A 24,774-nucleotide genomic window follows, 5' to 3' on the forward strand; every position below is an offset into this window, starting at 1 on the left:
CAATGTGTACATAGTTGTACAACTATTGAAATGTGTACATAATTGTATATTTGTTGATAGTTAATGTGTACATAATTGTGCACTTAAGTATCAGATTACGCTAATATCGGCATTCGATAGTAACAAGTAGCTGCAATTTCAGAAATAGGAAACCAAGTGATGCTTTCAACTGTTAGGACATTTTAACTCATTTTTTGCGTACACATGGTTTATTAGTTGTGACTGAATATGTTATGAAGGATGTTAGCTATACTTGCAATTTTTAGGCCTCTGTGTTGTGAATTGTGGATATGACATGGAGAAAAATGAGTTTAAGATAGGGGATCCATCAAGTTCTAGGTATACTGTTTATTTATGTACTTCATTGATACTCATATTCTATTAACTACCAAAATTTGCTTGCACTGGTTAAAACTACGTTATTCTAAATACTGATTGACCACTAGGTCAAATCTTTGCAGGAAATATGATAGAGCATCGATGGAGTGTTTTGAAGAAGCTCTAAAATCATACAATACCTATGACACTTTTTTTGTTTGTCTTCTTCCCCATGTGTACATAGTTGTACACATATTGATTTTCAATGTGCACATAGTTGTACACCTGTTTATCGGTAATTTACGTTGATCGTATACACATAGTTCTACAAATGAAGGACTTTCTATAATATTAAGAATTAGCTTACTATATAACCTTTACGGGGAAAATACCTTCATATACCATCATCGTTAGTCCCCAGATTCTTAATCATAATATGAGAAGTTCTATAATATAAATTCTTACATTTTGGGTATAAACTGTACTGCTTGCTGGTCTAAATTGTTGCACCTCAGGCATATATTAAGCTACTATAACTATAGGTTTAAAAGGCTGAATACTACTTTAAATTACCCTTTATGTTTTATTTTCATGTAAATAAAACTATGTTACGTTGATTTTTTGTTTACTTACATCGTTGTTGCTTCATATAAAATATTCTTCTAATTTCATGTATTCTAAACAGGTTGTATCATCTCACATTTTGTTAGTTTGTGTAGGTTGGACCTAATTCAAGTTGCTTACATGTGAGGATGGTGGAATCACCCAAGAAGGCTGCTAACAATTGCAAATAGTGAAAGTTCGATACTAGGTATGTTTTCTACTGCTCATTCTTCTGATGAGAAAATTTATTTCTTAATGACCAATATCCTATCTTGTACTCGCTTGACCAATTTGGAAACAATTTGTAGGTTCTTAGAGGTTTTTCAAAACCATTTATCAATCATTTGTCATGTTTTTTATATGTAGGCAATGCCAAGCATACGTAAGTTAATGAATGTCCAGTTCCAAATTTTTAAAAGTTTACATAGTTCACATGTTGATTCTTAATGTGTACATAATTATACACCTGTTGATTGTTAATATATACATCGTTGTACACATTTTGATTATGATATAGAACTGTATTATACCCAGATGCACCTTTGACATCAGTTTGTATTGGTTTATGCATCTTATTTTAGGGACTCACAAACTCAAAATGGTAGAGAGCTCAAGCCTATCACAAGGTTTGCGGAGGTTGATGATTCAAATCCATTTGAGTTTCCATGCTATGTTAATACAATATGTGTAGGTGCGGACATACTAGTGTACCTGTGTAAATCCCATGAAATAGATTTGTTATTAGGCGAATATGGTTGATTTTTTCCACGATGCATCAGTGTATTTTCCATGAAAATAGGTCGCCTGCGGGTATGAATGGTCGATTTTATGCATGTTTTGTAGGGGTATACATATTAGTGCACATGTGTAATTCCATGAAAAAGTAGGTTGTGTCTGGTTATGAATGACCGATTTTATGCATTTTTAGAAGGGTGTACATATTGGTGCCCCCATGTAATTCCCTTGAAAAAGAAGGTTAGGATGTGGTTATGAATGATCGATGTTATGCATGTTTTGCAGGGGTGAACACATTGATGCACAAGTGTATTTTTCCATGAAAAAGTAAATTTGTGGGTGGTAGTGAATAAACGGTCTCATGCATGTTTTGAAGGGGTGTACATATTGGTGCACAGTGTAATTCTCATGGAAAAGTAAGTCATGTGGTGGATATGGACGACCTGGACAAAGTGGTGCACAAGTGAAAAACTTACTGCATAAACTTTTAAAAGTTTCGTGCATGTGCATTTTTTTTGTACACATCAAAATTATTTTTTTTTAAAGTGAAAATTATATAGTCATACGGGTACTCTTTTTGTAGCTATCGAAAAGAGCTTTCTGAATATATAAAGTTTGTGAATTTTGGATGAACGATTCGAAAGATAAATCATTTTAAAATTATTTTTATATTATTTAAAATTGGTGACATCATCATATGTCACTGTGGACTAAACTGAAAATATTTGGATGAAACTGTAAATATTAAGGGTTATTAGTGTACTTACCGTATTTCAAATAAATAAAGGACTAATTTTTACCTAGTTGAATGAGTGTGGACTAACTAGTATATTTAGATGGGATTTTGGACTAAACCATATTTTTCCCGGCCATAAAAGGGACTCCCTGCATACGGGCCCTTCGGTCGGTCGGTCCCAATAAGTGAGATAAACTCGGCTCGAAATATTAAATGTGTATAATATAAATGTCTATATAGCTATACGACTTAGTCTCATTAGGGGATAAAATAGAATAGATTTCCGAGTGCTAGATAAGTTTTAGACTCCACATACCTTTTATTGATGAAGTTCCTCAAAGCTCTCTTCAGTAGATCTTCGTCTTCAATCGATGAACGCCGTCAAGTCTTTGCTCAAATACACATTCTATCCTAATCCGAGACATAGCTATAAGTAGACTAAGAGTCAAGACTTATAGTTCTAATCAACTAAACTTGACAAATAAGCTTGAGATAGCAACGCTTGCGACTTCGACCGAGCAGTGCTCTAACATCACCATATACCAAAAATGCCAAATGAGGTTGTCAATTATGACAACTTAATTTGGAAATTCTCATATATATAGCTACGTGGTTAATAATTGCGTGTGCACATGCACACGATTATAAAATTTGTGTGAACTTGGAGGCACTTATAAGTAGCGTGCGTGTAATAGTGGGACGACATACACAAAAGCATCTGGTTGGGACGGGTTTTAAAAATGTGTCGCAAGAAACGCTTTAATTTAATGCATCTAGAATCAAACATTATACTTTAAACCACGTTGGCTTCACAACATGTTTGCTAATAAATTTTGTGTTTCCTGAAACGTAAGTGAAAGTTGCGGCTGTATACCATACGAATTTATAAAATGTTCGCTTCACAACATGTTTTGCTAATAAATTTTGTGTTTCCTGAAACGTAAGTGAAAGTTGCGGCTGTATACCAAACGAATTTATAAAATGAGTCCCTCATATGAAATGTTTTTCTTTTACCATACGGTTTTACAAACCCCGTTCGTAGCTATGGGTTTATTAATAACGTTTCTGTTCAAACGCTAATTTAAACTGCTTTTCAATTTAGGAATTGCTTTATCGCTGCGCCAAGAACGAAATTGCCAAAATAAAAATCCATGTATGAGATATAAATTTGGAAATTTGACAACACATGAAGTTACTCTTAGGAATTAATTTGTGTTACCTTATTCGCTATTTGCTTAGGATTCAAGTTGGGTTCACTCTAAATGTTAATAGTTTTTTTATAGGGTTTACTCATGAAATCAATCAATATAATTGAAAGCTTTGATTAAACTTGATGGCTAATCCCCAATTAAAAGTTTTGGACCCCTCTCTCTCTCTCTCGAAATAACCTAGCAGAAAAAACTTGTACGTCTCCTGCTCCTCACCAGCTCATATATGCTCCTTGGAGTAGGTCTGAGCAGGCAATCGCATATCTAACCTCTCAATCAACTCCTTTGCTTCTTGTTAATCTTATTTTCTCCGTTTTTAGGAATCTCAATCAACTCCTTTGCTTATTTTTTAAACTTCTTTACCTGTTATTAGGATCTTAGATTTAAGTTGGGGTTTCTCAGATTTGATTTATATATTAAATCTAACTAGTTGTTTTCGTCATCTTCTTTGTTCTAGGCTTTTTTATTTCCGGATTCAGTTTTAATTTATTTTCTCTATTAGGTTTTGACATTTGGGAATTTCAGTTGGTTTGTTTGATGAAGTTGATCCAGAACAGGAGCAACCACATCCATGTACCTTCCACAACAGCAGTAAAAGCACCCTCCAAGACACCAGCAACACTAAAGATACCGATGACAGAGACACTTGCAACAAATGGTTATAAAAGACAGATTATGTTGAAATTTCATACCAATCTAGATCGATTCCGTCCCAAGAGAGCCGATTTGGTTTTCTTTGTTACCTGTATCACCTTATGTTTGATGAAAACCGTGATTATTGGTGGGATTTATGGATTCTATTAAACCACAGTGATTTTTGTTACTATACTAATGAAAAAATCCATTGAGAAGTGGTTGGATCTGTTGATCTCGGCAACACTATTATCTGCAGATATGTTAAGAGGTTGGGATGAGTTTATCTTAATCCTAACTAGGCCACTTAAACTTGTCACGTTACTTAGGAAACAGGTTGGAACTGTTGGATTCTTTCTTCAGATTTTGATTTGTAGCTATGTGGTTAGGTTGTCTGAAATTGTATGTCTTTTAACAGTTGAACGATGTCTGTTTGAATATGTGAAGCTTTTTGAAAATACCAGAGTCAATTATGTAACTCATTATGTAACTAGGCCGATTTTAAATCTGTTAACTATGAATATTAAAGTTTAAGGCTTGCCTCTTTTTGGAAAAAAGAAATCCCTAATTATTCCTATCATTTTGGTCTCTAATCCTAAATTTTGGCCTTGAATCCTAACCGAAACCAATAAAAAAAAGAGTCCGGATCCTAATTTAGTGGACCGGATCTCGAACCCGATAAAAGAATTGGATACTCGTCGGGTCCGGACAATTATGAGTCTATGACCCAAAAGTTTAACTGTTTCTAATGGGTCTACCTGTCTCTCAGGTAGTAACATTGCTGATGAGTCCGATTTTAAGACCCACAATCGGGCCCGATTGATTCGTGTACGGTTCATTCCGGATAGTTGGGTGCCCATCACAGAGTTAACAGGTCTACTACGAAAAGTGCCCCATATCGTATATTGAGCTATTAAATAGCAACCACTTTCTCTTCTCTAAAACCCTAAATTGGGTGATCAGATAACTTAACAAGTTAGTAGCATAAATCTGAGGTCTCCCTAGCATTTTCGGTTGTCGCCTCCTTCACACCAACAGGCGAAACGAAATTTTTTCTGAGCTAGGGTTCATCGTTAAATTATCTCAATATGCCTAAACGAAGCAAGAAGAGTAAAAGTAAGAGAGTTCCATTGAAGAAGAAGCATAAGATTATCAGGAAAGTAAAGGAACATCACAAAAAGAAAGCTAAAGAAGCAAAGAAACTTCCTAACCACGGAAAAAAAGTTGAGAAAGATCCTGGAATTCCTAATGATTGGCCTTTTAAGGAACAAGAGCTCAAATCTCTTGAAGCTCGTCGTGCTAAAGCTATAGAAGAAGCGGAACAAAAAAAAGCTGATAAAATCGAAAGGGTATGATTTTTATTTTAATTCATTATTGATTGATATGAAATCTTGACCTAATTATATGAACAGAAATTTACTTCTTGTTGAGTGAGGCTGCTCATGGTTTTTCTTCATAGAGATGCTTGTGGAATTGTTGGTTTTATTTTGTTTATATTACTCACTGAGGCTATGTCTGATGACATGGTTGCGGTTCGATGGAGGTATCGTATTGTTGTTATCTTCAAGTGTTTTTTCTAGTAGATGTTTGGTTTTAATGTTGTGAGGCTTTGTAATATGGTGCCTGAGGTATAATGTATTTACTTCAAGATTTCTGTCCTCAAAGTGTTTGTCTTTATTGATCATTGAGTTTGTATAATGGGCTCATAGTATGAGTTGTTTGTGGGTCCTAAGGTTTTAGAAGTGGCTACAAAATAGTTGTTCTACTTGTTAAGGTAGCGGGTCGTATGAAGTGGGAATGCACACTAAATCAATGTTTTTGTTTGTAAATGTAGCTAAGCTGTAATTTGAATTTAAGAACTCGAATCCATAACAATGTAGTCCTGTGTTGTTCTTAAAAAAAAAAGATTCTGTCTACTCTTGATCCATAAAACTGTTCTGTTAGTTTTGAGTTTGGTCACTGAATGAAGATGCTCTTGTTTCCTTTCTGTAGAGACAAAAGAGAAAGTTGGAGGCACGAGAGGATGATGATGATGATATTGATAATGTTCCTACGAAACAAGCCAAGGCTGAGGAGGAATCACTTGCTGTATTTAGTAAGAGCAAAGGTATGCAGAAGTTTGGGATTGCTGGAATTTCGAAGGGTATTAAAATGGAGATATTAGTAGTGTTGCTTATGTGCTTTCTTCCTAATTTTGCTTACAGATAATTCAGACAAGGCTTTCTACAAGGAGTTAGTCAAAGTTATAGAAGCATCAGATGTCATTTTGGAAGTTCTTGATGCTAGGGATCCTCTTGGTACTCGCTGTATTGATATGGAAAAGTTGGTAATGAAAGCGGGTCCTGAGAAACATCTTGTCTTGCTTCTTAACAAAATAGGTAATTATTCAAATGGTTTTGTTGTAATTTGTTAGTTGATGCAATATGCTGTGGGGTTAAAAAACTCATTTTAATTTGGAATATGATCCTATCCTTGCATTGTAGACCTTGCTCCTCGCGAGGCTGTCGAGAAATGGCTTAATTATCTTAGGGAAGAGTTGCCTGCGGTTGCCTTCAAATGTAACACCCAGGAGCAGAGATCAAATTATGGTTGGAAGTCGTCGAAACCAGGAAAATCTGGGGGGAAATCTGGGAAACCTGTGAAAACGACTTCAAAACCCTTGAAAGCAAGCAATATTTTGCAAACCAGTGATTGTCTTGGAGCCGAAACTCTTTTGAAGTTGCTGAAGAATTACTCAAGAAGTCATGAGGTACTATTGGTTTCTGAAGAAGCTAGGACTGACATGAATTTTTATTTATTTGCATTAGTTAAAAAATAAATTATGCGAAAATCGTGCCTTGTTTTGAATGCTATCATCTGATTTTGATCCCAATGCATTTTGCAGATTAAGAAGTCGATAACAGTTGGTATCATTGGGCTTCCCAATGTTGGTAAGAGTAGTTTGATTAATAGTTTGAAGAGATGCCGTGCTGTCAGTGTTGGTGCTACTCCAGGATTAACACGCTCAATGCAAGAAGTTCAATTAGACAAGAATGTCAAGCTGTTGGATTGTCCTGGTGTTGTCATGCTCAAATCAGAGGAGAGTGATGCATCTGTAGCTCTTCGAAATTGCAAAAGAATTGAAAAATTAGAAGATCCCATCGCTCCAGGTAATGATTTGTTCGGTGTTCTATGAAATTACTTGTTCTATTTTTTCTTGATAAATAGCTGAATCCTTTAGTAATGTAACTGTCAAGTTAAAAGAAAAAAAAATGAATTGAGAAGGTGAGATGTTACAGTATTCACTCATTTTTTTCAATGACTGGGCTTGTAATGGTTCTTTTAGCCGATAGTCCAACCACTGCAAAAGGTATGGGTGTCTTAGCGATATGAACTTACTTGTTTTGGTCTTGTACACTTTCAGTGAAGGAAATTCTCAAGCTCTGCCCTGCCAAAATGTTGGTCTCCTTGTACAAGATTGCAATATTCGATTCAGTTGATGACTTCCTCCAGAAGGTGGCTACTGTTAGGGGTAAGCTTAAAAAAGGCGGTGTTTTGGATATTCAGGCCGCTGCAAAGATAGTTCTCCATGATTGGAATGAGGGTATGTTGATTTTTCCATTTTAGCTTACAAGAAAAACAATGATTGAAGTCATTAAACAAGAGAATCAAATTTATGCTATGTGATTGTTCTCCTCCTTGGTGTAATGTTTCAGGAAAAATTAAATACTACACGATGCCTCCTGTTAGGAACCAAGGAGAGACGTTTGAGTCCTCAATTGTATCAGAGCTTGGAAAAGAGTTCAATGTTGGTGAAGTTTACCAGGGTGAATCTTCATTCATTGGTAGCCTTGTGTCTCTTGAGAATTTTAGTCATGTTGAAATTCCTCCTAGCTGTCCCCTGAACTTCGATCAGAAAATGCTCGAGGTTTGTGTTATCTCAATCTTTATTTTTCTTCTGCGAACTAATCTCTGGATTCCTTGCAGATAATTAACTTATATCTGCACATGGTGTATCTTTCTAAAGTATCTATGTTAGATTTTGTGCTTTTTCTGCTTAGTTTGGCCAGCAAAAATTACCCCTGCTACATTTTGTGCTTTTGGTGCCAGCTAAAATTACCCATATATGATTACACTCTAAATTGAAAAGTTATGTAGCTGTGTCAATTGGTTTTTGCTGTTTCAGTTTTCTGTTTTACAATCTTGTTAATTAATAACATTATTCCCAATCATCCTTCTTGTGCATGTCTAATCTCATAAGTTCCTGAATTGTGCTTCTCAGGATGATGAAAAGCCCGAACCTTCAAAACAAGGCAAGGAATTGGCTGGAGATGGTGATGTTGAAATGGCCAGTCAAGAGAAGGATATGAACACTACCAGGGCAAAGTCCATAAACAGCAAGCAAAATGAGAAGCTCTATACAGCAGAAGGAATGTTGAATCCCAAGTTAAAGAAGGCTGAGAAAAAGAAGAAGAAGAAAGCTAGTAAATTAGCCTCGGCGGGTTCTATGGACGAGGACTATGATTTTAAGGTGGATTTTGCAAAGAAGGATGTCGACATGGAGGAGGACGAGGATGATGAGTCGGAAAATGAACTCGGTGCTGAGGTGCCAATGTCAGGAGTTGAGGTTGATGAATGAAGGAGTGAGATGGTTTACTTCACACAGCTCTTGTCAAATTTTGACAGATATGTCTTTTTGCTTTCCAGTTCGTTTTATTTGGGTCAAAAAAAAGAAGATAAATTAAAAAAGTGTTGTGTTACTTTGTCTGAGTTATTGTTTTATTTGATTAAATTAGTTGATCTCATGAATATGTATTGTTGACAGAGCCGTCTTATGGACCAGGCCAGCTAGGCTATTGCCTTGAGCCTCATATTGTTACCTGGCTAAATTGGGGCCTATTCTAATTAATTTGGGCCTGTGACTATAGGACAAAAAGGTAAAAAAGAACACCTTTTATCTAATAATTTTTTAAAATGGTTAGCGTTAGTCGGGTAATCAATTGATGTTTAATCAAATTAAATTAGAAATTAACTAATTTTGGTTGTTCGTCAAAACGTGATTTTTTTTTGTTTGAAAAAACTCGTCCATAATCGGTGGATGTTCATGCTCACATAAATTGATTGTAAGAATCAGTTTATAATACTTAGAACTTGTAGCGATTGTAAAATTCATGAGTTTTTCCGTGATTTTTTTCCGCCAGAATTGATTTATGTTAATGTCCACGTAAACCGATTGTTAATCTGTGCATTTCTACGACTGTTTTGCTCATAAATGACCTCTTTTTTTTTGCGTTCAATTTCAATTTCATGCTCTAGAATAAAAAGATAAAAACTTCAAAATATGTGAAAAAAATTCAAACATGGTTAATAAATCGGTTGATGTGTGCATCAACATAAACCGATTGTGGTAGATGTTCACCACATCAACCCAGAATCGGTTTATGTAATAGTACCATATCAACCGATTTTGGGGAACATAAATAACAATCGGTTGATGTGGACCCTTAAATAATCCGATTGTGGGCATAGCAATTAAGAAATCAAAGGTTGTACAATCGGGTTATGTGGACATACATGTGATCCGATTCTAACCAAAAAAATATACAGAAAAAACGGTTCTCTTCCATACCAGAATCGGGCTATGTGGGCATTAACATAGACCGATTCCGGTTCAATTTTCTCGAAACAAAAAACACATCCAAGATAATCGGTCTTTGTGAGCATGAACATAAACCGTTTCTATATGTAATCGGTTCACAAGTACACTAACGTAAATCGATTCTGGTAAACCCGGAAAATTTTGATTTCAAAACAATCGAATTTTGAGTGATTGCATGTTGTTATAACCTAATTTAACGGATCGGGTTTGCTAGAAAAGTACGAGAAGAAGAATCGGTTAGAAGTGGAGAAGGAGATGGAGATGAATTTGATTTTGATTAAGTTTTTAGTTTTATAATTTTGATTTTAGTTTTGATTTTGATTTTGATTTTAGTTTTTAATTTTATTATTAGGATTTAATGGAGACTCATTTGTGGTATTAGTATTTGATAAAGGGTAAGTTGATAGTTTCACCCCTTAATAATCTTTTTTTGTCCTGTAGTGTAAGCCCAAATTAATTGGAATAGGCTCCAATTTAGCGAGGTATTGTTAGGGCTCAAAATTTTAATTTTCCTTACACCTTGATTATTCGGTGCTCTTACATAGTTGTTGATAGTCATACTATCTACGCTTCTAAATTGAATGTTGTAATTGAATTTTGGGCCACTGATGAATTTACCGGAGTAGTTGTAATTGAATGTTGTTTGTTTTGTGTACACATGGTACTGTTTATTATTATTTTTAAAGGGGGATTTTGTGTTTCCCCCTCAAAATAAATAGCTATTTTGCATTACCCCTCTTTTAATTGATAATTTGTGAAACCCCCTGTCTGTTATAATTGTCGTTATTATCCAGTTAAATCTGCATGTGCAATCCGCATGAGTATCATAAATTCTTTCGAATACCCCTAAAAACATATTGTCTTCCTTTCCGCCGGTTCTACCATAAGAAAACCAGAAAATGATGAACCATAAGAAAATCAAAAGAAAGACTATTACGGAATTGCCATTTTTAATCGTTCAGTTGTAACTCAAGTCTTAGAATTGTCATTTTTAATCGTTCAATGGTTATCTGATATATAAGAACCAGCCGATGGTATTTTGTTCAAGCTTCAAGTGCTGGTGTTGTTGATGCTAAGGTGACGTAGTCCAATTATATCCTTCTTGATTCCAACCATATCTTATATTCTTAATTTCCAAATTTAGTTGAGATCCAATTAAATCCCTATTGCTAGCAAACATTTGGTTCCTAACTGAACCACTCACCACCTAAAACACTCATGGGAATTGTTGGTAGGATGGTCAAGGACTAGATTAGGAAATCTAGTTGGTTTGGGAAACCAATTACTAGTGTCCTAAGTATAGCAATTTAAGAGGTTTGTCTCTTAGAGTTAAGTTAGGAAACCCTATACTTGTAGGAAAGTAATCCAAATAGACATAGAGAGAACTAGAGAAAATACACCAGAACTAGTAAGAGTTCTCTTCTTCTCGTCTAAGGCTTTGTATATTCCAACCTATACGGTGATTTATAAAATTTCTTATTCCTTCCCGAGGATTCAACCTCGTTAAATACTTGTTCTTCTTGTGTGTGTGATTGTGTTCTTGGTGATACCGAGGTACCTTTGTAGCAGTGCAACCTAACGCTTCCGCAGGCTTTGGCGCAACAATTGGTATTAGAGCAAGGAGACGCTCTTGGATACGGGTACTCAGATTGAAGTTGAAGTGAAGGTATTTTTTTCTGAAGATTGCTTGAGGTAATACTAATCTCAAAGGTTCTGTTTTTATCTATATTTGGTTGTTTGAGAACAATGGTTGACGGGGATAAACCAATTGATCCGAAAGATCCTTTAGATGAACATTCAGAGTCCACAAATAAAGATAAAGAAACAAAAGAAGAAATACTTCATTCACATAGATCACAACTCAAGGTAGAAAAGTTTACAAGAACCAATAATTTGGTTTATGGGGAACAGACGTAATGGATGCTCTTGTTCATCTTGAACTAAAAGAAGCTTTAGAAGATCGGCCAGCTGAGATGTCCGATAAGCAGTGGAACAAGATCAATAAATTATGTCTTGGTTCGATACGAGGGTGTTTAGCAACTGCAGTAAGAGTTAAGGGTTACTTTGCGTTACTTCCCCTGAAGAAGATCATAATTTGAGTTACCTCCCCTACAGAACAAATATTCGTCAAACCTCCTCTCGTCACTTTTTCCATCCAAACCCGGTTAGCTGAGAAGATCATAATTTGAGTTACCTCCCCTGGAGAAGATCATAATTTGAGTTACCTCCCCTAAGAGCATCCAGTTGTACGAAGCAGCTGACTCAGCTAACCGGGTTTGGATGGAAAAAGTGACGAGAGGAGGTTTTACTAATATTTGTTCTGTAGGGGAGGTAACTCAAATTAAGATCTTCTTCAGGGGAAGTAACACAAATTACCCCAAGAGTTAATTATCAGCACAAGACTTCAGCTAAGGATCTCTGGGAAAAGCTAGAGAAAGAATATCTTGTGAAGAACGTGTCCAATAGGATACATCTTAAAAGGGATTTGTATCGCTATAACATGAAGAAATGTGAAACCCTAACCGAGCACCTAGATTCATATAATAAACTTCTTGTTGAGTTGGTTAACTACGATGAGAAGATCAACGACGAGGAACAAGCTTTGTGTCTGATAAACTCTCTTCCTGAAAAGTATGAACCCGTGATTAATTATTAATGCACGGCAAAGATAAGATGACATATGCTGAGGTCACTACAGCATTGCGTAGTGAGGAGTTTAGGAAGATGGATGGTGAAGACCTTGCAAGTGAAGCTAATAATGACTTACTTCTTGTAGGAGGCCGTTCAACAGACAGAAGAAAGAAGAATGGTGGTTATGGTAAAGGTAGAGGACGTTCTAAGAGTAGAACGCGACTGCAGACAGATGAGTGTGCTTGGTGCCATGACTTTGGTCATTAGGCTAAGGATTGTACCCATCGTAAGGAAAGAGAAGGAGATAATAGCAATACCAAGGTGAACATTGCTAAAGGTAATGAAGAATCAGATGATGCTTCTGATTTCTTACTAACTGTGACACCATCAGCTTGTACTATTATAGATGGTACATGGGTATTAGATACTGGAGCAACGTATCATATATGTCCATATCGGGACTGGTTCTCAAGTTTTGAAGAGCTTGATGGAGAAGTACGTATGGGAAACAATCATACATGTATGGTGATTGGGATTGGTAGTGTTCATATCGAGATGCATGATGGTATGGTTAGAGAGATGAAGGAGGTAAGATATGTACCTGCCATAAAGAAGAATCTGATTTCACTCGGAACTTTAGAAGCTACGGGCTTCAAGTTAGTCGCTGAAAATGGTGTTCTAAAGGTAATATCTGGATCTATGGTAATCATGAATGGAATACGTCATCATAACTTGTACTACTTGATTGGGAGTACAACAACAGGGGATGTGTCTATTTATGAACACATCGAGAGTGCAGCTACCGAGAAGACGAAGATATGACACATGAGACTTGCACATCCAGGTGAGAAGTCGTTGCATAGGTTGATTCAACAAAACTTGTTGAAAGGTGTTATCGCTTGCAAGTTAGCATTTTGTGAACATTGTGTTAAGGTCAAGAACACAAGAACAAGCTTTGGCACAGCTATCCACAATACTAGTGGAGTTCTTGACTATGTTCACTCAGATGTTTGGGGTCCTTCCAAGAATGAATCATTGGGAGGGAAACATTGGTTTGTGTCGTTCATTGATGACTATTTTAGGCGTGTATGGGTGTACACCATGAGGCATAAATATGAAGTCCTAGAAGTCTTTGTGAGGTGGAAAAAGGCAACAGAGACTCAAACTGGCAGAAAGATCAAAGTACTACGTTCTGACAATAGTGGAGAGTACAAGAGTGATCCATTCTTGCAAGTATGCCAGGATGAGGGGATAAAAATACACTTCACAGTTAAGAAGACACAACAACAAAATGGGGTAGCTGAACGCATGAATCGTACTTTGCTGGAGAAGGTACGATGTATGTTATCTAATGCTGGACTAGATAAGGCGTTTTGGGATGAGGCAGTTACATATGCGTGCTTCCTCATTAATAGGTTGCCATCAGATGCATTAGAAGGTAAAACTCCTACGGAGAAGTGGTTTGGTAAACAAGCTTATGATTTGACTTAATTCATATCTTTGGTCGTCCTGCGTGGTATCATGTTAGTGAAAACAAGCTTGATAACCGTGCTGTGAAAGAAATCTTTGTGGGTATGAAGAGTGGAGTAAAAGGGTTCAAGATTTGGAATCCAGTTGAGAAGAAGATAGTCATGAGTAGAGATGTCACATTTGATGAGATGTATATGGTAATGTATTGGGTTCTCGGCAGGTGGAGAACAGAAGCACCAGTACTAATGAGCCTTTGCAGCAGGTCGAGATTGATGCAACTCCACCACTTCCAGTTAAGTCTGTATCTGTTCAAAATACATCTGAAGACAATGGATCTGCAAGAGAAGTATCTACTGAGGAAGAGGAAGAAGATTCAGTAGAAGATACAGAAGCTACGGTCCAAATGATAGTGACGCTGTTGAGGAAGAGGAACAAGAGTCAGTAGAAGATACATAAGATACGGTCACAGAGACCATAGAAACCAGCAAACCAAGAAGATCAACCAGGAATCCAGGTTGGATGAATGATTACATTGCTTATGCATTACCAGTTGTTGAAGATGGTACTCCTACTTCCTATTTAGAAGCTGTACGTAGTGCAGAGTGTAAAGAATGGGAAGGTGCAATACAGGACGAGATGGAGTCTCTTTATAATAATGGCACATGGATTCTTATGAAGCTTCCAAACGGTAAGAAGGCCATAGGGTGCAAGTGGGTATATGCTAAGAAAGAAGGATCTTCGGTGAATCAAGTACGCTACAAGGCAAGGTTATTTGCAAAATGTTATCCCCAAAGAAAAGGGATTGAATATAATGAGGTGTTCTCTCCGGTGGTAAAACACTCATCAATCCGTATTTTGTTGGCCTTGGTAGCACAATATGATTTAGACCTAGTTCGGCTAGATGTTAAGACGGTGTTCTTACATGGTGATCTAGATGAGGAGATCTATATGTCTCAGACGAGTGGGTTCAAGGTTGCTGGAAAAGAAGATTGTGTATGTAAACTGAAGAGATCATTTTACGGGGTGAAGCATTCTCCAAGAAAATGGTACAAGCGATTTGACCAGTTTATGATAGGCCAAACATACACAAGAAGTCACTATAACCATTGTGTATACTTTAAGAAGCTATGTGATGGGTCTTTCATATATTTGCTCTTGTATGTCGATGATATGCTGATAGCATCGAATAACAAGAAAGAGATTTATAATTTGAAGAACAAGTTGTCATCTGAGTTTGAGATGAAAGATATGGGAGAAGCTAAGAAGATTCTTGGTATGGAGATTCAGCGTAATAGAGAGAAGGGTAAGGTTTGTTTGTCTCAAAAGGAATATTTGAAGAAAGTGTTACAGAAGTTTGGTGTCTACGATGGAACTAAATATGTAAGTACTCCCCTTGCTTCTCATTTTAAGTTGAATGCACGTATGTCTCCCACTACTGAAGAATAACGAAAGTATATGGCCCAAGTCCCATATGTTGTGTCCGTTGGTAGCTTGATGTATACGATGGTATGTACAAGGCCGGACATTTCACATGATGTTAGTATGGTCAGCCGTTATATGCATTGTTCTAGTAAGGGACATTGGAAAGCTGTGAAATGGATTTTGAGGTATATTTACGGTACGGTTAATGTTGGCTTGGAGTTTGTAAAGGATAGAAGTAACAATCAGTTGTGCGTTGGGTATGTGGATTCTGACTATGCTGGTGATTTGGACAAGAGATGTTCAACTACATGGTATGTATTTACCATAGCAGGAGCACCAGTAAGATGCAGATCAAACTTGCAGTCTACTGTGGCGTTTTCAACTATGGAGGCGGAATATATGGCAGTGACTGAGGCATTTAAGGAGGCTATATGGTTACAAGGTTTGCTAGATGACTTAGGAGTTGTGCAAGACCAACTGTCTGTGCGTTGTGATAGTCTAAGTGCAATTTATTTGGCTAAGAATCAAGTGCATCATGCTATAACTAAACATATATACGATTTCACTTTGTGAGAGAAATTCTTAAAGAAGAAGACATTGTACTTGTGAAGATCAATACCAAAGACAATCCAGTTGATATGTTGACTAAAGTAGTTACTGGGATCAAGTTTCGACATTGTTTGAAATTGATCCACATCCTTCTGGTTTGGTGAAAGGCCCTTTTGCGTTAAAGGTACTTAAGAACCCGGTGGAGGTATTCTAGCAGCCATTTGAGAGAACTACGGTCAGGTTTTATTCCTATTGAGGATATGTAGGAAGCCATTGATGGTTAAATCAACGTTGGAAGATGGAGTTGATTTTTTCTATTGATCGTCTCATACATGAATGCATGATCCGAGGTGGAGAACTGTTGATAGGATGGTCAAGGAATAGATTAGGAAATCTAGTTGGTTTGGGAAACCAATTACTGATGTCCAAAGTATATCAAGAGGTTTGTCTTTTAGAGTTAAGTTAGGAAACCCTATACTTGTAGGAAAGTAATCCTTATTAAGGAATATGTCCATACCTATTGATATGTATAAATAAACATAGAGATAACTAGAGAAAATATACCAGAACTAGTAAGAGTTCTGTTCTTCTCATCTAAGGCTTTGTATATTCCAACCTATACGGTGATATATAAAATTGCTTATTCCTTCCCGAGGATTCAACCTCGTTAAATACTTGTTATTCTTGTGTGTGTGATTGTGTTCTTGGTGATACCTAGGTACCTTTGTAGCAGTGCAACCTAACGCTTCCGCAGGCTTTGGCGCAACAGGAATTCCCACCTCCACCAACAACAGCACCACCACTCACTACGAAATTTTACCGATAAAAAAAAAGGAAAATATAATTCATTCAAGTCTGAAATTGAATGATCATGATGATTATTTGGATAGTTTTAATATTTTAATTCATTTATTGATTGAAGATCCAATCAATGGAAACGTCTTAGTAACTAACTTGGTAGTTTTAGCTAATTATATTAAGATCGAAAGGACATGGATGTGAAACTTGAGGCCATCAACAACTTCAAATTTATTAACTTGAGCTAAAATTCGAGGTTTGGGTTTTTCTTGTTTACTAATAATGACGGATCTGTTTTTCTCGATAAAGGGATTCACAAAGAAACTGGGTAAATTGGAGCCGTGTAATGATCCACAACCAAAGATCAATCTGCAGTCGTTAATTTAATACAGTTATCTGTAACCGTAAATCAAATAGATCATGTTGGAACATGTGTGCGGTTTCCAAATAAGGAAAATGTTTTTTTTGGTTTTTCTGCTGTTGATATCTTATTATGGTTCAGATATGCGTTGCACGTGTAAATTTAACCAGATGGTAACGACATTTATAACAGACAGGGGTTTTTACAAATTATCAATTAAAAAAAGGGGTAATACAAAATAGCTATTTATTTTGAGGGGGAAACACAAAATCTTCCTTTTCAAAATAATTTGTATTTCTTCTCTTCTGGTAAATTCATCAAAATTTGATGAATATCGCTATGCCATTAGAATATCTTTGTCGACTTCTGCCTGCCGGCTTTTGCTAGTGCATCCGACGCTTGGTTTTCCTCTCGGCTTGTATGATGCATCATAGATCGCAGTAGGGCACTGATTTTGTTGATCATCTCTCACAATTACTATGGTGTCACGATCCGTATTGTGGTGAAATGAAAGAGGTTTTATGAGTTTGACTCTAAGCCAATTTTTCACCATTGTCTTTAGTTGTTGTTCTGATCGCCATAAGCATGGCCCATGTTTTCTCCACTAAACCAGAGGATTCCTAATGGTCGTGAATTCATGCATAAAATCCCACGACAAGTTTGATGATATAGCTAATTGAAAAAGTATATTACACTAAAAATCATCAAACTGAAAAAGTACAAAATATAAGTATCAACTCTTTGAAATCGAGATCCGTGTTAGAGCATCGCTTGGTTAAAACAAAAAGTATTTGTATGTCAGCTTGTCTTCAGTGTTAGATGACTAAAATTGTATTATGATTTATAACCTAGAAAAGCCAGTCTCAAATTAGGATTAGAGCATGGTAGTTATATCTTCGAAGATTGAAGAACAACGAAGACATCTGCCAACAAAGATCTGTGAAGACTGACTATCTTATTTACTGATTTGTATTCCTACCATTCTATCTTCTAAAACAATACCATATGGATTTAGTATATGATGAATCATACATAAGAAGTTTAGAATTCAAGCTTGTACTTGAGAATTCTTGAAACACGAATTCAAGCGTTTTATGTTCATAAGTCCTATCACTTTTGATGTTGAGAATAATTTTTATTGTTAAAAAAAATGTATCTGTGAACTATAAGCCCAAAAACGTCAAATTGTACCTTTGTTCACAAACTGAGTTTATAGTTTGTGAACTATGCAATTTATTAATGTTACCGAACTCCAAGGTGCACAAATAGTCACAAACTGATTTTTCAGTTTGTGAACTTTGCAATTTCAAGGTGTTACTCGATACTTTTTGAAATTTTGCATATGCACTTTTAGGTATGTTCTTGGACATTTCAAACATATTGAGTTCGCGAATTACTTTTCTTAATTCAAGAACGGGCTTATTTTGGGGTGTTACTGAACTCAAATATTGCTTGGTGGTTCACGAACTCATACTTGGTTATTCGTGAGTTAACTTTTATGCACGGTTCCTTAATCGAGATGCACAAGTGCACATTCTTCTTTGTATTACAACACAAACTTCTCGCATGCTTATATGGTTTCCATTTTTCTAAATCAATCTATATTGAGAGCTTTAGTTTGCAAATGATAAAAATAATGCTCAAACATGGAAACTAGTTCACGAACTTGATTTGATCACAAGAAAATTTGCTTGAACCTTAATTAATCTAGCATGTTTCATCATTATAAATAGAGGTTTCTCTAGAACGCAGAATCTTAATCGCTACACGATGTATACTAGTTATGATCGCATTGCGACGTTGATGTAACTATTCTACATATTATTATAACAAGTTAAGATACTGAAGGTGCTCTTGTCATTTTTGATAATTAAAATTAAAAAATTTGTATGAATTTTTTCCAAATTCGCATCTACATACATTGCTCAGCAGATCATCCAATGTGTTCGTAATTTTCATATATGCTTATTGCCGAATTCTGAATATCTTGACGAAATTTTAAGTCTAAGCAGGTTCTCCCATTCTGTCGCGCACGGAAACCCTAGTATACACTATCAAAAGACTCCAAACTATAAACACGAAAGAAAAGTGAAAGTCAAACAACTACATAATGTCATCGAAGTAATCCAGCAATATTCATAAATGAATATGGTTTATCCTTGGTTTCATTATAACTACCAATGTTGTGTCAATATTTACATTATTTGCTAGCATTTCACATTGAAGAGGGGAGACTACCAAGTATACCATCAACTTTTTCGTTTCAGAACTTATAGACAATTCCTTGCGTGAAATTTAGTCAGGATTAAAACAAACAAGAAAATCCTTGGTTAATCTCAGAAAAATATTCTTGAATCACAAAGGTTGATTAATGTACAGCTTGTTTGTACTTTTTATTATAAAGATAAAATCGATATGATACAAAAATTAAAGCAAAGCACAGACCAAAGATTTTTGTAACAAGGAAAACTGCAAAGCAGAAAACCCTCGGGTTCTCGCCCATTTTGAAGATACAATGTATTATAAGACTTCAGTCTGGAATGTAATTGAGAAATAATAAACCATCCAAGTTGCTTTGTTGTAGTTATGCCTATACGTCTCTGAATTCTAGCAAGAACATGGCACTTGATTTCCGTAGCTGATGTCCTTTACATCCCTAAGAGTTTCTCCATAGTTCATCGTGAAGAATAGGGCTACCCCTTCTCCAACACGATGCCTGATGATTTCCTTTCTGATGCTAGATTAGAGGGACATAAATATATTCCCTGATTTGATGAATCAAAATCTCTAAGACTAGGGTTTGTTCTCTTCAAAAGTTATAGAGACACCTAATCATTTATCTACACAAGAATATCAATCTTGATCAATAACCAAAATGAATTCTTGTGGAAAACTTACAAAAATGATTTCAATAGATAAAATTTATACTTAATCGTATTTCAAGTTTATTTTATCAGTAATTCTTGAAAGGTCTTATATTAGAAGAGAAGGACCTTAGAATAAATAAGAATTACTAACAAAATAAATAAAAATACACGTTAAGAAGCTACCTATCTTTTGAAGATATGTTGTACCTGTGATAAAGTCTTTCAAATTCGAAATTTATATCATGAACATCTCAAATATTTCGAGAACAAATTTTTTAACAAGATACACAAGCGTGTAAGGATTGAGTTTTCAGTATTGTATAATAATCAATCAAGGATGGGTTGCTTAAGGTGTAACAATGAATTTTTTACAACCAAAGTTAATTCTCGATTACTAAATCTAAGTTGTTTCCTTAGATACCAAAAATATGTTTTTGGTAAGAGTTAGACTTGCAATGAGGTTCTTGGTGTATACAATTGTTAGCTCAAGTAAATTCTATGAAAAGAGTTACTACCAAAGATAACTCCAAACTACTAAGAATAGACAATGTGTACAAAGAGGCAACTGTATAAAAGAATATCTAAAAGTTTGAATCTCAAGCTATATAAATTCTTAGAAAGAACTCAAAACTTTTCATACAAAGGAATTACCTAATAAAAAACAATTCATAAGCGTGTGAAAGGGTATCCTTGAAAATTACGAAATATAATGAATGAACCCAAAGCCGATAGTGTATTAGGTTGAGACGTTAAGGTTTTAGGTCGGTGAGATCAAGTAATGAGTTCGTGAACTCATAAGAGAGAAAATAAAATAAAAAATCATTGTAGGTTCGCAAACTCAAATGTAAATAAAGTTATAAGAAATATTCAAGCCTTTAGGTTCGCGTACTCAAATGCTCAAAAAATCACAATAGAATTTTCTTGTACTAGATTCGCGAACTCACCCTTTAAGGTTCGCAAACTTGAATAACATTAAGTCCCGGGAGAAAATTTCTTCACTAGGTTCGCAAACTCAACCTTTTAGGTTCCAAATTTCAAATGTAAAAAAAGTCTCAGAAGAAATTCTCTACAATAGGTTCGCGAACTCACCTACTTTATTTATTTTTAAGTTATACAAGCAGTAGATTCACAAACTCAAACTTTTGAGTTCATGAACTCCAGCGAGTGAATAACATCAGTAGGAAACTATCAACATAAAAACTTACTGTAGATGGTGAAATTTGGATAAGGGGAAAAAATGTTATTTCAAGACCATAAAAGAAATTCCACTCTCACGAGAGATTAAGCCCTTGGTCCTCAAGGCATTCTTAACCACGATTTCTAGTATACGTCCCTGCGAGACACTGCTGGTCGTGATGACGTGACTCCTAGTGCACATCCTCGAAAAGATATTGCTGGTCACGTATGTTATGTAGAGCGTAAAACGTCCCCAGTAGACTTATGAACCAGAACAATTCCAGCATGTCTTCGCGAGATGCAGCTGATTGTGATGCCACGATTCCTAGTATACATCCTCGACGAGATGTTGCTGGTCATGTAGGCTCTGTAGATGCGTAAATACGTCCCCGACAGACTTATGACCCAGATCGGAGATATACATATCTCTTGTAAGTACGACTCACCATATTTGAGATAGAGGACTGATTCTCAGTACATCATTGCGAGATACACTGGTCATGTCTTCTCTAGGCTCTGAATCGACTTACTGAGGCTTCTGAATAACTCCCAGGACATCCCCGCGAGATATGCTGGTTATTCTGCCTCCGGGCCCTTTCGACAGACTCCTAGAACACACTTTCGAGATACACTGGTCTTGTTGGCCTTATCATATGGACATACAGTTGATTCCTAGCACATATATGCAAGATACGCTGGTAAAAGACAAGTGAGACAAAGTCTCACAGAGGCATTAATCGGGCATACAAAACCTTTTCTATCTCTCCAAGACGAGTCCCAGTTGACCACGAAGAGATTCAGATCTGTTAAGAAACTCTTCATAGAAATTTTGATTCGTCTACAAAATCTCGGAGAGATTCAAATCTCTATGCGAAAAATCTCTGAGAGATTCAAATCTCTCTTCAAAATATCGGAGGGATTCAAATCTCTCTGCAAAATCTCTCTTCAAAATTTTGGAGAGATTCAAATCTGTCTACAAAATATCGGAGAGATTCAAGTCTCTCTTCAAAATCTCGGAGAGATTCAAGTCGATTCAAATCTCTCTGTGAAATCTCAGAGAGATTCAAATCCCTTCACAAAATCTCAAAGAGATTCACATATCTCCTCAAAATCCCGGAAAGATTCACATCTCTCCTCAAAATCCCGGAAAGATTCACATCTCTCCACAATACCTCAAAGAGATACACATCTCTTCTCAAAATCCCGGAGAGATTCACATCTCTCCACAAAATCTCAAAGAGATTCACATCTTTTCACAATCCCAGAGAGATTCAAATCTCTCCGCAAAATCTCAGTGAGATTCAAATCTCTCGGGAAATATCAGACATGTCCGAATATTCTCCGTGATAGGTACACGTCTTACATAGGGCTCAAGCCTATTTATCAGTCTCTCAAACACACTCATGGCTAGTAAATTGAGCTTGAACTGTACAAATCTATTAAAAAATGTGTATAAGCTCTCTTGAGCTCCGCATTCTCAACAAAGGGACCCACAAGAAATAATACGGTCTCCACATGACAAATGTGACCGACCATAAAGAGATGGAGCTCAACCTAAGATCCTCTCACATTCTGTACACGATTCCTGAGGCACTCCATGCCTTTTCACGTGACTCATCCTAGTAATTCTCACAAATAGAAGAATATCTCTCTATCTTGGCCAACTCGGCTAAAGAGAATATTTCTCTCTCAACACATCATCACAAAGGCTGACTCAGCTTCACACAAATAGGGGGATATCAGTTAGGGTTTTGGTCTGGCGGTCTACGACACATGTGAGAAATACCCGGGATATTTCTCACCACATAAGAGAGTAAAGGCGGTGGAATAATGAGATAAACTCAACCTATTTTATCTTTATTTATTCCTGAAGAGACGGGAGAATTGCTTCGCACGGCACGGAAATCAATCCTTATCTTCACCGACCTGAGATTAGAGAATTCATCTATAAATAGGTCATTTATTTCTCCAAGCTAAGACATATCTGTCTCATAACCTCTCAGAGTAATTCTTCTTCAAACACTAGAATTCTCTGATCTCTCTCTTCATCTCCTTCCCTACCTAAGACCAGCCCTAAATCTCTTCCCTGTGACTGGAGCATCCTTTGAACGACCATTTTGCGTGGTTTAGGCGAAGACTGTTCGTGCTCAACCTCCCGAAACTCACTTTCAGAAACCGTAGAATCCCACTTCTAGCCTCTCTCAGATTTTAGGTAACTACATTTTGGAAAAGAAGAATGGAAAAGAGCCCGAAAAGAAAGGCCAATCTTCGTTACTTACCCCGATGAAGTTTCTTCAAATTGATGTGTTCGTGTGATCTTCAATTTTTCATTGTTTTTGAGTAAATTCGAAAATACTAAGATTCTGTTACCTAATATATTCCAAAATGAATCTAACTTTAATAGGCAAAACTAAGAAATAGTTGATATACCAAGGTATATAGAGGTTCAACCGAGCATTCACTCTAACACACCTTCTTGAGCGAGATTGTAAATATATGTTAATATTTACGGTTTTTTTTTTTTTTTGAAGCTGGAAATTTCATTGATTAAATGTCAGAGATTACATGATTGGCATCCTCATTTAGTTGAAATAAGATGTCATCAGGGATGGACAGAATCCATACACTACTTAAGCAAGAAACTCTAGCTAATTTTGCTAATCTATCTGCAACCTTATTTTTTTTCCTTTGGTACATAAATGCATTCCCAGGAAACATTATTCTTAAGAATTCTTTTAATATCTAAGATTAAAAAACGAATTCTCCAATCTACATTGAAGTCTTTGTTGTTTATTGCATCAGCAACCAATTGAGAGTCCATTTCAAAAACTACCTTATCTAGCCTCATATCTTCCGCCCATTTTATAGCTTCTCGTAATCCCTTGCACTCCACTTGCTCTGGACTCAGAGCTGATTCTAGGAAGATACATTTGGATCCCCTGTGAGTACCTGCAAAATCACGTAAGATTAGACCAATCCCACCTGTTTTTAAAGAGTAATTAAAAGAACCATCTACATTAATTTTATGAATTCCTATAGGAGGGGGACTCCAATGCAGATTTAATCTATTTTGTTTAAGAATGGGAGGTATAGAGGTTTCTTGTTTTGTCTTCAAGATCTCTATTTCTTTTTTACTTCGATGAATGATTGTGTCTGGAGTTATCTTCCACCCTTTGAACACATTATCACACCGTGCAGACCATATACACCATGCATTTATTGCTATTTTGCAAAGATGATCCTCCTGTATCTGATGTAAAAAAGCACGTCAAACCAGTTGCATAACCATTCTACTAAGTTTGCATCAGCCTGAATATGGATTCCTAAGACTGCAAACCAGACTGCTTTAGAGAGATTGCAATGAAGAATGCAGTGTGAAGAATTTTCCAGAGTTTGAGCACAGAAAGGGCAACCATAATTACCGTTTTGAATCACATAAGTTAGTTTATCTCTGGTTTGTAGAATGTCTTTAAGACATTTCCAGATAAACTGAGCTATCTTTGGCAGAATAGGTAGCTTCCATAACTTCTTGAAAATAGCTTTCATCCTTTGTCCAATTGTAGGATTCACATTTTGCTCTTGAAACATCTTATTATATGCTGATTTAACTGAGAAGTTTCCATTTCTCT

The 24,774-nt window shown here is 36.1% G+C and overlaps 1 protein-coding gene across 1 annotated transcript; it reads left to right on the forward strand.

Annotated features, from left to right (window-relative positions):
* The first annotated feature begins 5,197 nt into the window (after positions 1 to 5,197).
* LOC113346697 (guanine nucleotide-binding protein-like NSN1) lies at positions 5,198 to 9,117 on the forward strand. The gene is made up of 8 exons (XM_026590181.1): positions 5,198 to 5,582; positions 6,226 to 6,340; positions 6,438 to 6,611; positions 6,717 to 6,982; positions 7,118 to 7,382; positions 7,637 to 7,816; positions 7,929 to 8,140; positions 8,495 to 9,117. The coding sequence occupies exons 1-8, from the start codon at positions 5,322 to 5,324 to the stop codon at positions 8,849 to 8,851; spliced, it is 1,830 nt and encodes a 609-aa protein (XP_026445966.1). The 5' UTR covers positions 5,198 to 5,321; the 3' UTR covers positions 8,852 to 9,117.
* Positions 9,118 to 24,774: the final 15,657 nt, after the last annotated feature.

This window comes from Papaver somniferum, chromosome 2 (assembly GCF_003573695.1).
Source record: "Papaver somniferum cultivar HN1 chromosome 2, ASM357369v1, whole genome shotgun sequence".
Lineage (NCBI taxonomy): Eukaryota > Viridiplantae > Streptophyta > Magnoliopsida > Ranunculales > Papaveraceae > Papaver > Papaver somniferum.

Coding starts and splice junctions, on each gene's coding strand:
- LOC113346697 (XM_026590181.1), top strand. CDS start 5,322: ATGCCTAAACGAAGCAAGAAGAGTAAAAGTAAGAGAGTTCCATTGAAG. Junction 6,341..6,437: donor TGTATTTAGTAAGAGCAAAG/GTATGCAGAAGT, acceptor TTTTGCTTACAG/ATAATTCAGACAAGGCTTTC. Junction 7,383..7,636: donor AGAAGATCCCATCGCTCCAG/GTAATGATTTGT, acceptor GTACACTTTCAG/TGAAGGAAATTCTCAAGCTC.